The sequence below is a fragment of the Saccostrea echinata genome, unplaced genomic scaffold, assembly GCF_033153115.1.
Source record: "Saccostrea echinata isolate AGI-Se365-2 ecotype Australia unplaced genomic scaffold, CSIRO_AGI_Sech_v1 ptg000002l, whole genome shotgun sequence".
In the NCBI taxonomy this organism is placed as follows: Eukaryota; Metazoa; Mollusca; class Bivalvia; order Ostreida; family Ostreidae; genus Saccostrea; species Saccostrea echinata.
The window spans coordinates 24,021,841-24,035,601 of NW_026889751.1; the positions used below are offsets into that span (position 1 = coordinate 24,021,841).

General features: G+C 34.0%; 2 protein-coding genes across 2 annotated transcripts in view; both read left to right on the top strand.

Moving 5' to 3' along the window:
* Positions 1–5,248, top strand: part of LOC133178169 (uncharacterized) — a 51,151-nt gene extending 45,903 nt beyond the window's left edge. The window contains exons 43-51 of the mRNA XM_061312917.1: positions 43–348; positions 613–741; positions 859–1,003; positions 1,154–1,317; positions 1,582–1,667; positions 1,792–2,885; positions 2,992–3,039; positions 3,146–3,166; positions 3,826–5,248. Coding sequence (XP_061168901.1) covers positions 43–348; positions 613–741; positions 859–1,003; positions 1,154–1,317; positions 1,582–1,667; positions 1,792–2,885; positions 2,992–3,039; positions 3,146–3,166; positions 3,826–4,999 — 3,167 coding nt within the window. The 3' untranslated portion in view covers positions 5,000–5,248. The remainder of the gene's footprint in view (positions 1–42; positions 349–612; positions 742–858; positions 1,004–1,153; positions 1,318–1,581; positions 1,668–1,791; positions 2,886–2,991; positions 3,040–3,145; positions 3,167–3,825) is intronic.
* An 8,170-nt stretch (positions 5,249–13,418) lies between these two features.
* LOC133178171 (uncharacterized) overlaps positions 13,419–13,761 on the top strand; it is a 78,885-nt gene continuing 78,542 nt past the window's right edge. The window contains exon 1 of the mRNA XM_061312918.1: positions 13,419–13,551. Within this exon, the coding sequence (XP_061168902.1) occupies positions 13,419–13,551 (133 nt within the window). The remainder of the gene's footprint in view (positions 13,552–13,761) is intronic.

The following is a 13,761-nucleotide window of genomic DNA, read 5'->3' on the forward strand; positions in this document are numbered from 1 at the left end:
CATTTAGATAATATCTTGACACGGTATTTCTCTGTCTTGTAGAGTGGCAAATGGGGACATATGAAGGAGGGGGAGACATTATACCACCAACTATAATAGGTCTTACAAGAGAAGGGACTGCAGAAGTTATTAGCGGTGAACTGTGGTTGAACGGCAATAAAACTGGTAAATCTTTAGCAGCTCTCGACCCAGGAACTTGGGGAAACTTAACTGAATCAGAAATAAACAAAACAGAAAGCGACTTCCGCTTCCGGATGGAACCTGGACGATGCGTGTTTCTGTCTCTAATTGCTGTTGGATATTCCAGTTTGGAGGCAAATATTTCATCCCAAAGAATGTGTTTTAAGCGTAATTACTTCGACATTAATCACCTGTTTAGAAAAATATAATTGCTAGAAAGTTTCTTACTATACAGCTACATATTATCTGGAACTCCTCTGGAAAAACAAGACCCTTTTGTCATAATATTACATTTTATATTCGGAAAATATCTGAAAAAAAAATGATTAACTTTGATAAAGGGGTAACATAATTTTAATTTTAAATGTTTTGAATTTTTACTAGTAAAATTACAGCTTTTTCATATTGAAATAAAACTTTTTTAATTTGTAGGGAAGAACAATGACTTGTTTTTGAATAATCAACATAATAATATAACAACAGTTGCATGGCTATCTAATGACAGATTTGAGGAAATACCACAGATAAATGGAAATGAAGCAATTGTTATAAGTATTACAGGTATTTATCCCTCTTAAAACTGATATGAATTTTGCATTGAGAAATTGCTTTATTTGATTCATTTTTATCCATTTATTTACTGATTTGTTTTGCTTAATTAGTTTAATGATCATTCAGGTCAAATAACTGGCGTTTCCGTTGGTTCTTTATCCGAGTCCGACCTGCAAGCAGAGTATGGAACAGCTTCGTCCTTTGAATTCAGATCTTACCTTACCAATCCAAATACCACAAACTGGCCATCAAGACGTGAAATTCGAAATAGGTAATGGGTATTTGGGGGAAAATGTCTCAAGGAAAACATAAGAAAGAAAGTTTTTAAAAAAGCCTTGAAAAAGACTCTATGTTTCTAAATTAGAAGTACCAGTATTATCCTGAAACTATTCTTTATATAAAAGTTTTAATTATGTTGTAGGATTGTGAAACCTCTTGAAGTCAACTTTTTCATTGCACCAACCCCTACCATAGATATGGAATTTATTGATGTTGACATCAGAATACAATTGAATGATTTTGATAATTCTACAGTTCCTGCTCTTTTAATTTGGGATGCGTACACCTTCAACTCAGATACAAAAAGTATGGAAAACGTAGTTCAAATTTTATCGAAGATATGCACTTGAATCAAGGGAGATAGTTTTATGAGGCACTGATTGATACATTCTAATAGTAAAAATATTGTTTGTTTTAGTTGATAGTAATCAATGAGTAGTAGACATCAAAAACCAAACCACTAAGATTTTTAATATTTTTATTACTTCCTCTTTATAAACGTTCAAAACGAATCTTGTACTATCATATATATTTACGATAAATGCACTTTTTAATAATAATTTCCAACAGGGCACGGTATATGGCGACACGTAGGGGAAAACTGTGGAGGAGATATAACAGATCCAACAATAGAAGGAAATATTTATAAAGCAAAGGTAACGTTTTCTCCAGAAAATATCAAACCATATAAAATCAATTTAAAGTGTATATTCATTACACAAGCAATAGTCTGAGTGGTCTGCATCTTACTCCTTACTTCATATTTTTGCTTTGTTGAAGATATGCCAAGAGACATTCCAGATGTTAACAAGACGTAAAAGATCTCCTGCAGTAACAGTCACAAACCCTTACCAATTTACACTAGTGGTCATGAATGTGTCCTTTTATAATTCACCACCTGAAGTCGATATCGATACTATTTTGACAACGGAAGATACACCGATCATTGATTTCCAAATACCTTACCATGATGATGAAATGGATTCTGTTCAATTTTATCTTCTTCAAAATTCTGATATTGGATTTGCAAATCTGACTTTGAATGGTAGCTTGACCTATTACCCTAAACCAGATTTCTTTGGCAAGGATAGCATTAGGATTACACTAACAGACAATGCAAAATATCCAGCAACGACCGAGAAAATCATTTGGATTAAAGTCAATGAAGTAAATGACATGCCGATGTTTGGTTTTCATCATAATTACACTTCATATGACGTAAAGGAAAATAAAAGTTTAACCCTAATTTTCGAAGGCAATTCGACATCCAATTACCTGTTTGACTTTGGCTTTGCAGATGTTGATGAGAATGAAACTCTTTCTTTCATATCAAGCCTAACTAACACCAAAGATGTCAATATAACCACAACGAGCACCGATAATGCATGGTTCCTAAATGACACATTTGGTCATAAAGAGATGAAGACAAAACAAGGATATGCAGCAGAAATGGCTATCAATAAAAACTTCCACGGTGACTTCTATTACTACATTCTTGGTTTTGATAGTCACAGCTATTATACCGAGCGTTTGGAGACACATATTTTCATCCTTTGGTCTCCCTGTGTCTATGGCGTTTGTTCCCCTAAATTCAACACCTCTCCATCTTGCCAAGACATTTCCAGAGCTGATTCTTTTGATTTTTATAAATGCCTATGTGATCCCGGTTACTCGGGTATGTGGTGTGAAAATGAAATTAATGAGTGTCAGCAACAACCGTGCGGGGATCTCTTCAACTGTGAAGACAAAATCAACAGTTATGAATGTGTCATCAAACCAGAAGCTCTGGTCTCTTTGATTGTTGCTGCAATATTGTTCATAATTCTGGTTGTCATCTTGTATCGATTCTTCAGGTGCAAAACAAAGCCATACAGGTAAATGAGTTTAAATTTTACATGCTGCCTTTATATAATTTTTTAAAATAAATTTCTTGTCATGTTATATTGTTTTATCTACGGCATGTATGTATGCGTTTTTCAGGGTAACAACTCCTTTGTCACCGGATGAAGATGAATCATTTGATGACTTGTAAGTACATAATTATACATGTAATTTTTTTTAGACATTTTCACTGAATATTTCAGTTATTTTTAATTATGCATTGTACCATTTAAAATTTCCTTTTCTTTTTCAGTGACACCAACACTGCTAAATTGTGAGTAGTTATTATTCTGTAGCCAAAACAATATTAACTTTTTGTGCCACAATGCCGACTTTGAAATTTATACCTTTTGATATTATTCATATATAGTGGAACTTCATTAATCCGAATGAACATTGTGGAACATAATTTATATTCATACCCATAAATGCATAATCGTTCGTTTCATTAATCCAGAGGTTTCATTAATCTAGATAATTTGCTTTTGAACTCGACTGTCCGTATTCACGAAGCCCGACTGTATTCAAAGCACATGATTATTATTACTTTTTTTTTGCTTGATCAGAATGATTTTTTAATAAACTTAAGCTTTGATGTCTTCTCGTTTTTTTTTTTTTACACATCTCCATGTGAAATCGGACGTTGAAATACACGTGTACATGTATATAAGAATGTTAAGATATTGTCAAAATTCAAAATAGAAAACTTATCAATATAAACATCGTTATCTTGACAATATGAGGCTCAATTTAAGAAAAAATACTAGTTATCATTTTTTCCCGATGATATATGCATTTGAAGTCCTTTATATTTTTGACTATTAACGTATAATTTATACCGACGAGCTTTCAAAAACAATTATTCAGACGATTTTTCTTCTTGGTTACATATTTGTACACCTAAGTATATTTTCTCAATCTCTGTTGTTGCAGAATTGAATACAAGAATTCAGCGCCAATTGCCACTGACTGCAAATTTCAAAACACCGAGAATAAAATGCCACCGTATAGTTCTTTCATAACATCACAGGAAACTTCAAGAAAAGGATCATTCACATTCATTGGGGATAACAATGGTCAAGATTACAAGAAAAACATTGAAGGAAATGATTTTAGAAGCACCGGTCATACAGATAATTTGTACACTAATAAGAAGCTGTTATACCAAGAAAAACCTTTCTATGCAAAGATATTGCAAAATTCAGAAAAGAAGAAACCAATGAAAAGGGTTCCATTTTTGTATCCATCTGAGCACGACAATGCTGCTTACTCGCCAGACATCTCTGAAAATGATTCCTCGGATGACGAACAATTTGGCCCATTTCATTCAGCGCAAAATAATCTGGCAAAGGTATTAAACTCTGAAAAATCGCAGTTCAAATCTGGCTCAAAGGAGACTTTTTGCTTTCAAAATTTAGCATATTTTGAACCTTCGACTCCAAAGGTAGAAATCCAAAGAAACATGAATTTCCCGGGAGCTGTCGGTTATGCTAAGAATAGAAGTCCTACCTTTGAAACATGTCTGCATAAAACTGAAATTGACGAAAGTCCCACAGTGCCAAAATCAGATAAAACATGCGGTCTGGAAAAGATAAAAGATTCTGAGAAATTGCAGTCCAAACCGAGCCCAAAGGAAACCTTTTGCTTTCAGAACTTAGCTTATTCTGATCCTTCGACTCCAAAAGTAGAAATCCAAAGAAATACGCATTTCCAGGGAGCTGTCGGTTACGGTAAGAATAGAAGTCCTACCATAGAAACATGTCTGCATAAAACTGAAATTGACGAAAGCCCCCTAGTGACCAAATCAGGCGAATCACGCATTCTGGAAACTGCTGAAAATGCTTCGATTAACAATGGACAAGAAACGGAAAGGCGCGAATCATATGATGATATAGGCAGCTCGAAGCCTACAGAAGTTTTCCCACGATTTACAAAAGGTTTGGCAGCCGCTAAAAATTTTACCACTCCGAGTACTATTGCGCCTACTATCCTTCGCGTTGCATCACCAGAGGAATGCCCAGTTGCACAGATGTCTGATAGTGATGAAGAAATAGATAGATATATGACATCTACACCTATCGGAATCTCCATAGACGACATGTTTTGATCACTGAGAGGGTGTGAAAAAATTTATTTTAGTAACATTTGAAGCAGTAATCTTCACCACTTTTTAATCGAAAGTTAAAGACAACGCGCTGTTGAATGCTAATCGCTTGATTGTTATATTCTTTTATCATATGAAATTAATTCTCTCTTCACAATTGTCGAAGTGTGTTTGTATCAAAACAGTTTTACTTTGTTTCACTGTTTTTTTTTCTTTTTGTTCTACCGAATTAAATCTTACTTTGATCTTTAATAGACTTCGACAATTGTGAAGAGAGAAATTAATTTCATATGATAAAAAGCATATAACAATCAAGCGAGTTGCATTCAACAGGGTTTGTTTTTAACTTTCGATTAAAACCAAGTGGTGAAGAATCTTACTGCTAATGTTTTTGAAAATTATTTTCAATCAGGATAAAAATAGTCTATATGAGATTCGATAGGTGTAGATATATATATATATATATATATATATATATTCAATTAATAGACATCTGTGCAACTGGGCATTCCTTGGTGATGCAACGCGAAGGATAGTAGGCGCAAGTACTCGGAGTGGTAAAAATTTTAGCGGCTGCAACATTTTAAAGCATTAGGGAAACCGAAATATTGTATAAGAAAAGGATTTCAGCATTATCTTTAACCGATTTGGCCAGTTGATCCATACGTTTTGATAGTTTTTCAACATGGGAGTGGAGAGTTTGGGGATAAAACGACCCCATGAATGCAGGTTCTCGCATTATTTTGTGACTGAAATAAAAAAAAAAACGAAAAGTTTAATTATTTATGTTCAAATTTATATACCATAATTCCATCAAAAGTCAGTAGCCGCTCACATCAGGATGATCTAGGATTTAATGAAAAGGCGAGGGGGGGGGGGGGGCGTTTTCCCCACTAAGTCGTTTAGGCAGTGACAGGTGCGTCTTTTTTCCTTATAAGACACACAAGTCCTGTACGAGTGTCGGAGGACCACTCAAAAGTGTAACTGCCTACAACCCAAATGAAAATGATTCAAATATAAGTTTAAGTCTTTATTCAGTGGCGTCTCTGCATGGAATGACCGAGAGTCGGGCCACTTTCCATACGGAGACCCACACTGCGGGTTGTAGATATTAGCTAATCAGAATTTAGAATTAAAAACTAAATTGTCCGAAAAGTGTGAAAATTAACCATATAAGTAAAAACTTCCAAAAAGGTAGGTAATGCGCAAAAGTGAATGCGCACTCGGTTTCTTTGTCCTTACCCGAGAACCAATTAAACAAAAAGATAGCCAAGAGGGTAAATTGCTAAATACTTATGTAAACAATTTAGGCTGACCACTAAAGCTCAAAAAGTACCGAAATAACACCTATGCCAGAAAGTCAATTTCCCTTCTTTTATGTGAGATTAAATTATTTACTTGTTGACCAGAGTCAATTAGCAAAAAGGTTTTTGACAACAAAAGACTGGACACTGCAATCAAGCAAAACTTAGTACATCTGTTGACATGTAAAAACATTTAACAATTTCTTTTGTACTTGATTAAGCTGACAAGTTTGTCTTCAAAATTCTTTGCATTTTTATTCATTTTTTTTTATTGTAAAATAAATCTATCTTTTGTAAATTATATGAAATAAAATAAAATTTCAAATCATTAATATAAAAAATTCATTTAAAAATTCATTTTTAACATTATACAACATGACCTGTCTTTCTGACATACTTTCTATTTATCAATAAAAATATGCATTATGACTACTTTCCCCCCTGCTGTAATTGCTTTCGACCCCGGAAGCTCAAATTTAGAAGGAAAAATGTAAAAATATACAAAATAAAAACTATTGACTACCAAAAACCTATTCGCTACAATATGAAAAAGAAAAAAATTCTAACATCACTACTTAAACCTGTAAAAAAAAACTAATATTCTTACACAACACAAATCATCATTGATACAAATGGAAAATGAACAAAACTCATTTATGTACAACTGCATATTCAATTACTCAAAGTGTTTGTATAGAAAGTCCCTAATCACTCAGAAGTGTTTCACTCTCTAAAAGTCACATTAAATGTCCATGATTTCACATCCATATAGTATCGACGAGGTTGACATGAATTGTTCATGCGCGAATTGTCGTAAATGAATTTTTCGGATCCTGGGTTCCATAGTCATAAGTATATGAGCAAGAAAGTCCCTGAGTATATCAAAATGTAATCACATATGATCATTAATGCAGAAAAATTAAGACAATAATCATAAAGAAAAAAAAAACAATAGTTGATATCAGAATCATAAAAAATGTACATGATATGCTGAGTATAGCAACTCTTAATACCATAGTAGAGCACATGAAGATCTAATTAAAAAATTTTGAAATGAAACTATGTTAAATAAGCCAATCTTGCTTAAAAAAGAAAAAAAAATGTGATCATGGCACTGGAAGTAAGGGCTTAACTTGATTATCAACTGGTCTGGGTAAAACATAAGCATAATTTTGATGAACCAGAACAATGAGGGCACTGAAAGGTTGGGCCAAAATTTTCTTTAGTTTATACAAAGTGAAAGGATTTACAGTTACCACCCGAGGAATAATCATTGAAACATCAGTTCTTTTATCAATTACTGAAGAAGATGTCCAAAGAAGAGATAATTTGCATGAAAAATAACCAGAAATTGTAACATCTTGAATTTTAGGAATCTGGACCAAGTAATTTGATGGGCACAATGACAAATGCATCAAGGGAACTAAAACACATTGTCCTCCTGAGGTTAATTCAACTGAAATATAAGTACCACAGGATTTAGATTTCCATACCCAAATTTAAATGAGTCCCAAAATGAGTAACAAAATGGCCGAAAGAGTGGCTGAAGCATGAACCCATGTTAATTCTGATCCCAACCACAAATCAAAATGACTTTTGGTAGACACTGTAGGAGCTGGTGCTTGATAAATAAAAGTTGGGACTGTTTGTGATTTGACTTGCTGAACTTGTTGAATAATTGTTAAAGCTAAGGCTAATTTTCTGTATTTACACAACAAAAATATACTGAATCCAAATGAAATGATAGCTAATCCTATACCACTAAAAATTAAAATTGCATTAACATCTGGCCATGTCTGTTCAATATTAATTTTCCCATCAAGAAGTGGTTCTGTTAGTGATTTAAAAACTTTCTCATCCTTTTTAGCAGCTTTTGCCATTTTCTTTAAATTCAAATGAGCCTTCTCATCTGCGACTAAAAATTGATTGAAAGAATGATTGTAAAACTGGAAGTTTGGCACTGAAAAATTTACAGGTGTAGGAAAAACACTGTCACCAAAAATATGTGAAAGTTTTGTTTCTTCAAAAAATTCTTGCAGTAAAGCTAAATTTACTGGATGTACTACTGTGAATTCTTTGTCTTTGTCATAATGCATATTTTTATTGATAAATAGAAAGTATGTCAGAAAGACAGCAGCTTTTAAAACCCCCTACACTAACCTCGCACCCCATTTACACTACTTTTGCTTTAATACGTAACATTCTGTAGGCCAGTTTTACAATTAATTTTCTATTTAATTTTTTTGGGACAACTTTCGTTGATTTTAAGACTTTCATAAGTCTGAATTCCCTGGGCCACCACCCATCTGGATCCGCCCTCTGATCTTGTAAAAGACGTTTACTCAAACTATCATTTCATTATTACATGTATTTAGGGAAAAAGAGCGTTGATGTTCACGTCGGCATTTTCTTCCAGAAGAAGCTTTGCAAAGTTCTTTAACTGTTGTTCGTGAAACTTGCAAAGTGCTCTCTGGTAGAGATTGTCTCGGTCAACTGCACCCAGACAAAGGAGGAGACACCTTTATCCTTAACAGTCATACTGAACCCCCTAACTAAGATAATAAATAAATGACAATTGCAAAATTTTAAATCTTGTAACTTTTAGAATACAAAAATAAATATTTACTGAACAACACAGGCATCATGCATGTAACATATAAGCTTCGTTAGAGCCTGTACTTTGCGTTTTATTTTATATGTTAGTCTATCGACTTTTTTTAATTTTACCTAACTAAATTGAATGCTTTACTTGACATTTGAAATAATGTAGAATTTGAAAATAAAATAAAACACTTGTACAGATTTATTAAAAATCTTATCATGCTTATAACTATATAATTACAAGCCAACCTGAATTTCCACAGCATAATACTCTAAATTAATAATGGACAGGCGAACAAATAAGGATTCAAATATAAAACAAGAGGCCCATGGCCACAACGCTCACCTGAGTAACTTTAGCCCTGCTGTTGTTCACCAAATTTTCCTCCTTGTAATACATATTGTGGTCCCATCCTAGCTACCACACGGGGTCATGATTTGAAGAGTTAAGATTCTACACTACCCCAGGATGCTTCCACATAAGTTTCAGCTTTCCTGACCCAGAGAACCTGGTTCTTGAGAAGAAAATATTAAAGATTTTTTTCTATATATCTCAATGTAAGACTTGGATTCCCTATTGTGGCCCCATCCGATCCCCGGGGGTCATGATTTGAACAATTTTGATTCTACACTTCCCCAAAATGCGTCCACATAAGTTTCAGCTTTTCTGGCCCAGTGGTTCCTGAGAAGATTTTTAAAGATTTTTTTTCTATAAATTTCAATGTAAAATTTGATTCCCTATAATGGCCTCACCCGACCCCGGGGGTCATGATTAAAACAATGTAGAATCTACACTACCTCAGAATGCTTCTACGTAAGTTTAAGCTTTTCTGGCCCAGTGGTTCTTGAAAAGATTTTTAAAGACTTTTTTCTATATATTTCAATGTAAAAACTTGGATTCCCTATTGTGGCCCAAACCTACCTTCGGGGGTGGGGGTGGGGTGGGGGTGGGGTCATAATTTGAGCAATTTAGATTCTACAATTACCCAGGATGCTTCCACATAGGTATCAGTTTTTCTGGTTCGGTGGTTCTTGAGAAGATTTTTTTAATTACCAAACCCTATTTTTGTCTTTTCTTGATTATCTCCCCTCTTATCTCTTATATCCCCTTAAAGAGGCTTGGCCCTATATTTTAAAAATTTTAACTCCCTATTAGCCAAGGATGCTTTGCATCAACTTGGTTAAAGTTGGCCCAGTGGTTCCTGAGAAGAAGTTGGAAATGTTTAAAGTTTACAGAGGGACGGACGGACAAAGAGCTAGACGGACGACGGACAACGGGTGATCAGAAAAGCTCACTTGAGTTTTCAGCTCAGGTGAGCTAAATAGAATGTAGCAGGAAAAGCTAGCTGTGTCTCTCCCGATCTATCCATTGAATGCCTTTACAAATCATATTGGCCAATTTGGTAATTTAATATCGGGATCGAAATGCTTAAAATGAAATCGAAAGAAAAACCAATAAAAACTGAAAAGCTTCAAAATCTGAAATAATCCAATATTTATGCTGCAGAATTGAATATACATGTAAAATGCGTTTAAAATACTTTTCAAAAGAGTTTCAACTGACGCGCCAAACACTGAGTAAAGTGAATTTATACAATTTTATGCTTTGTTGCGTAGAACACACATTTTATGAATAGATTTGTATCGTGTTTGCCTCACACGTATATAATTTTCCTCTGGGTCTTGTGCTGAGGTAATTGATTATTTGATAGGAACTTATTTACATTAACAATATATACATATATTGGGTGCTTCCCTAGCACGCAAATAAACAAAATAATTTAGTAATCTGCCTCGTAATCAATGGGGCTTCTAACACTGGAGTGACTTCCCGAAGCGCCCACAGAAGAAACAAAGCGCCGGCACGTCACTTCTACTTTTTATAGAAGCGACCGGTTACTTCTATATAAACAAAGACTGCATGCAACGCTCACGTAGACTGTTACACAGGTAAAATTTTTGATTTTATGTCAAAGACCACAAATCATTGATATGGAGATGATAATCCAGGTCGCTTCATTAACCAACAGCTGAATAATTACCAAAATATTCATATCTAACATGTTTTTCTCGTCTTGTTACTATAGAAATACATGTACATGTTACAACTATTTCTGTTTTATGGATTAAATATTTAAGGAGCGATGTACATTGATAGTGTGGTTAAAAATTTATTTCTTAAATTGTAATACACTTAAAAAATAAATAAATAAAAAAAGCAAGTTTTTGGTGGAGCAAGAAGGGTATAAGGTTTTCTTCTTTACAAATATAGTAGAAGAGTCTATTAATTGTAAGAGAGGGGGAAAATCAATCACCACTGGAACTATATATATATACTTACCATTCGATATAGTTAAGAGACCCCCCCTTTCCTGAATCTGCCACTTCGTCAGTATTTTCTGTATAATTTATTTCACATTAAAAAGGAAGTCAATGCGTTTTGTGACGTTATAATTTCATTTTATAAATGTTCATGCATCTAAGATAGTCATTAAGCAACATTATGGTGTTAAAAATACACGTGCCGACGGTAATTGGCAAGGATCAAATTCATGCAGCTTAATTATTCCAAGTGTTTATCTCCAATGTATTTTATTTATTTATTTATTTATTTATTTATTTATTGTTGGAATCAGATCTAGAAATGATCAAAAAAATGTTTTAAACTCCTTGGAAATGTTCACTAGAACTTCGCCTTCTGCGTGACGAGACTTTTTACGGCAGCACTGTGTCAAATGATTTTGATTGACAGGACAAGCACGTGGACTTCGTGTGAACTTGAAGAAGGAAAAAAAAAACCGAGTATGACTGCCAAACAAATTCATTTGTTGATAAAGAATTGCTTTTTTCACTGCCTGATATATTTAAAAAAATAAAACTTCGGAATTTTTGCTTGGTACACTGTACAGGTACATGCATTTGGGGAGGGGGGATAAGACGGAAAATCTCTCTCTCTCTCTGTATAATTTGTATGTTTATATATAAGTATGGCAGCACATTACTAAAATATCAATTACTGAAATTCAAATCTATAACAATTAATATGAATGCCTCTGTATCCTCTTGTCCACATGTCATGATGGGCAGGAAAGGGGGCGGGGGTGAGGTGTCTAAAGTAGAAGTCTGCTAAAAAAAAAAGCATCGTTAAAATTAAAAATGTCACATAAATATATAATTGCAAGAAAATTTTAGAATACGTGTGTATTTATATAACCCATCCACATACCTTTGTAAAACATTTTTAATCTTTTTTTTATTACTTTACACGGAATCGCCTCAGTATGGAAACACATGTATCCTTGTAATTTTCTCTACTTTGGTTACAGAGTTATGTATTAGTAACAATGTTTAACAGCGATAAATCGTTTGTGACTGAACAGCTTATTTTAAACATAATATATATGTGCAGAAAAAATTGTAACAACACAATTAATAGGCGTACTTAATGTGCATATCATTTTCTCACGATAATGTGGGAACGTTTATTTATTTATTTTTAATTATTTATTTATTTTCACAGGATGCAACTCTGCCATTCAGTTGACTGAAAGGTGACTGAAAGTCCACTGAAAGGTGACTGAATGACAGAGCTCTACCATTCAATGACCTTTCCAGATCTTTCAGTGACCATTCAGTTGACTGAATGGCATAAGTTCATCCTGTGTTTATTCATTTGTTCTGGAAGTGTTCAGAACATTTTTTTTACATGGTATGCTAATGTCGGCACTCCAAAATTAATTTATTTAGGAGATGTATTGATGTTTTTGCACCTAACAATAGAATAAAATAGAATGCATACAATGTAAGGAAAAGATTGGAGACATTCCGAATAAATCGTTCATCTTGAGCTCACCGTTCACTTTGCGCTCGCGTTTGCGCTCTGTTCGCGTTCTGCGTTCGCTCACCGTTCACCAAATTACGTTCAGCGTTCACACATCGTTTACACATCGTTCACTCACCGTTCGCTCTGCGTTCGCTCACCGTTCAAGTGGGAAAGTAGAACGTTTCAGGGACTGTAATTTATAACCTTTTGTTTATTAAACTGTTGCCTCTGATTTCAATTTATAAAATGTAGTGGTTAACGAATTCTGTCGCGAAAAGACCGCAAATATAAACACTTCGCGAATCTTGTCACAGTAAAATTTGAAGTTATGGAGAACCCTGGTATAAACACTTGCGGTTGAGTGAATTCATTTGATTTAAAGTATGGTGCACTATAGGAACTTCATTTACAGAAGAGACAGGTAATGCTGATGTCATATTCTATTTATTAATTGAACAAATGCAGTAGTTTGTCATACATCTAGTAAAGTTTTTGGAACTTACCCCGCAACAATGTAAAAGACAAGAGGCAACATTCTTCGATGGTGTATTCATATGCCACTAAGAAAGCGAAATTTCTTTCATTTTACCGATGGATTTTTCAAGTAATGAACTATAATATTTTGAAACATTTCTGTTGAACGTTCTGTTTTTCCGTTTTGTCAGGTGATTTGTTGCCTTGTGAGAGGTGTAACATGTCCATTGAAGATACCAAGTCGGTGACGAATGTCAGAATAGGACCTGGAGGAGGGGTGAAAATGGTTAACAAGGCAAGTATTAGGTTTCTCAGTAATCTAACAGTATCAGGAGGAGGGGTTGTTAACACAGGTATAGATGTCAAATGATTTTTGGCCATTCTGGCTATTTCTGTACCTTTCTTTTCAATAAAACACAGTAAACAATTACAAAGCTGTGATATGAAAATAAAGTTAAATGCAGTAAATTGACATTTTGTAAAGAAAGTACTTAATTTTAAAATTACTGCATACAGGGAAATTTTCGTCCCCGTTTTATTTTCGCCCCTTTTGCCTTTATCAC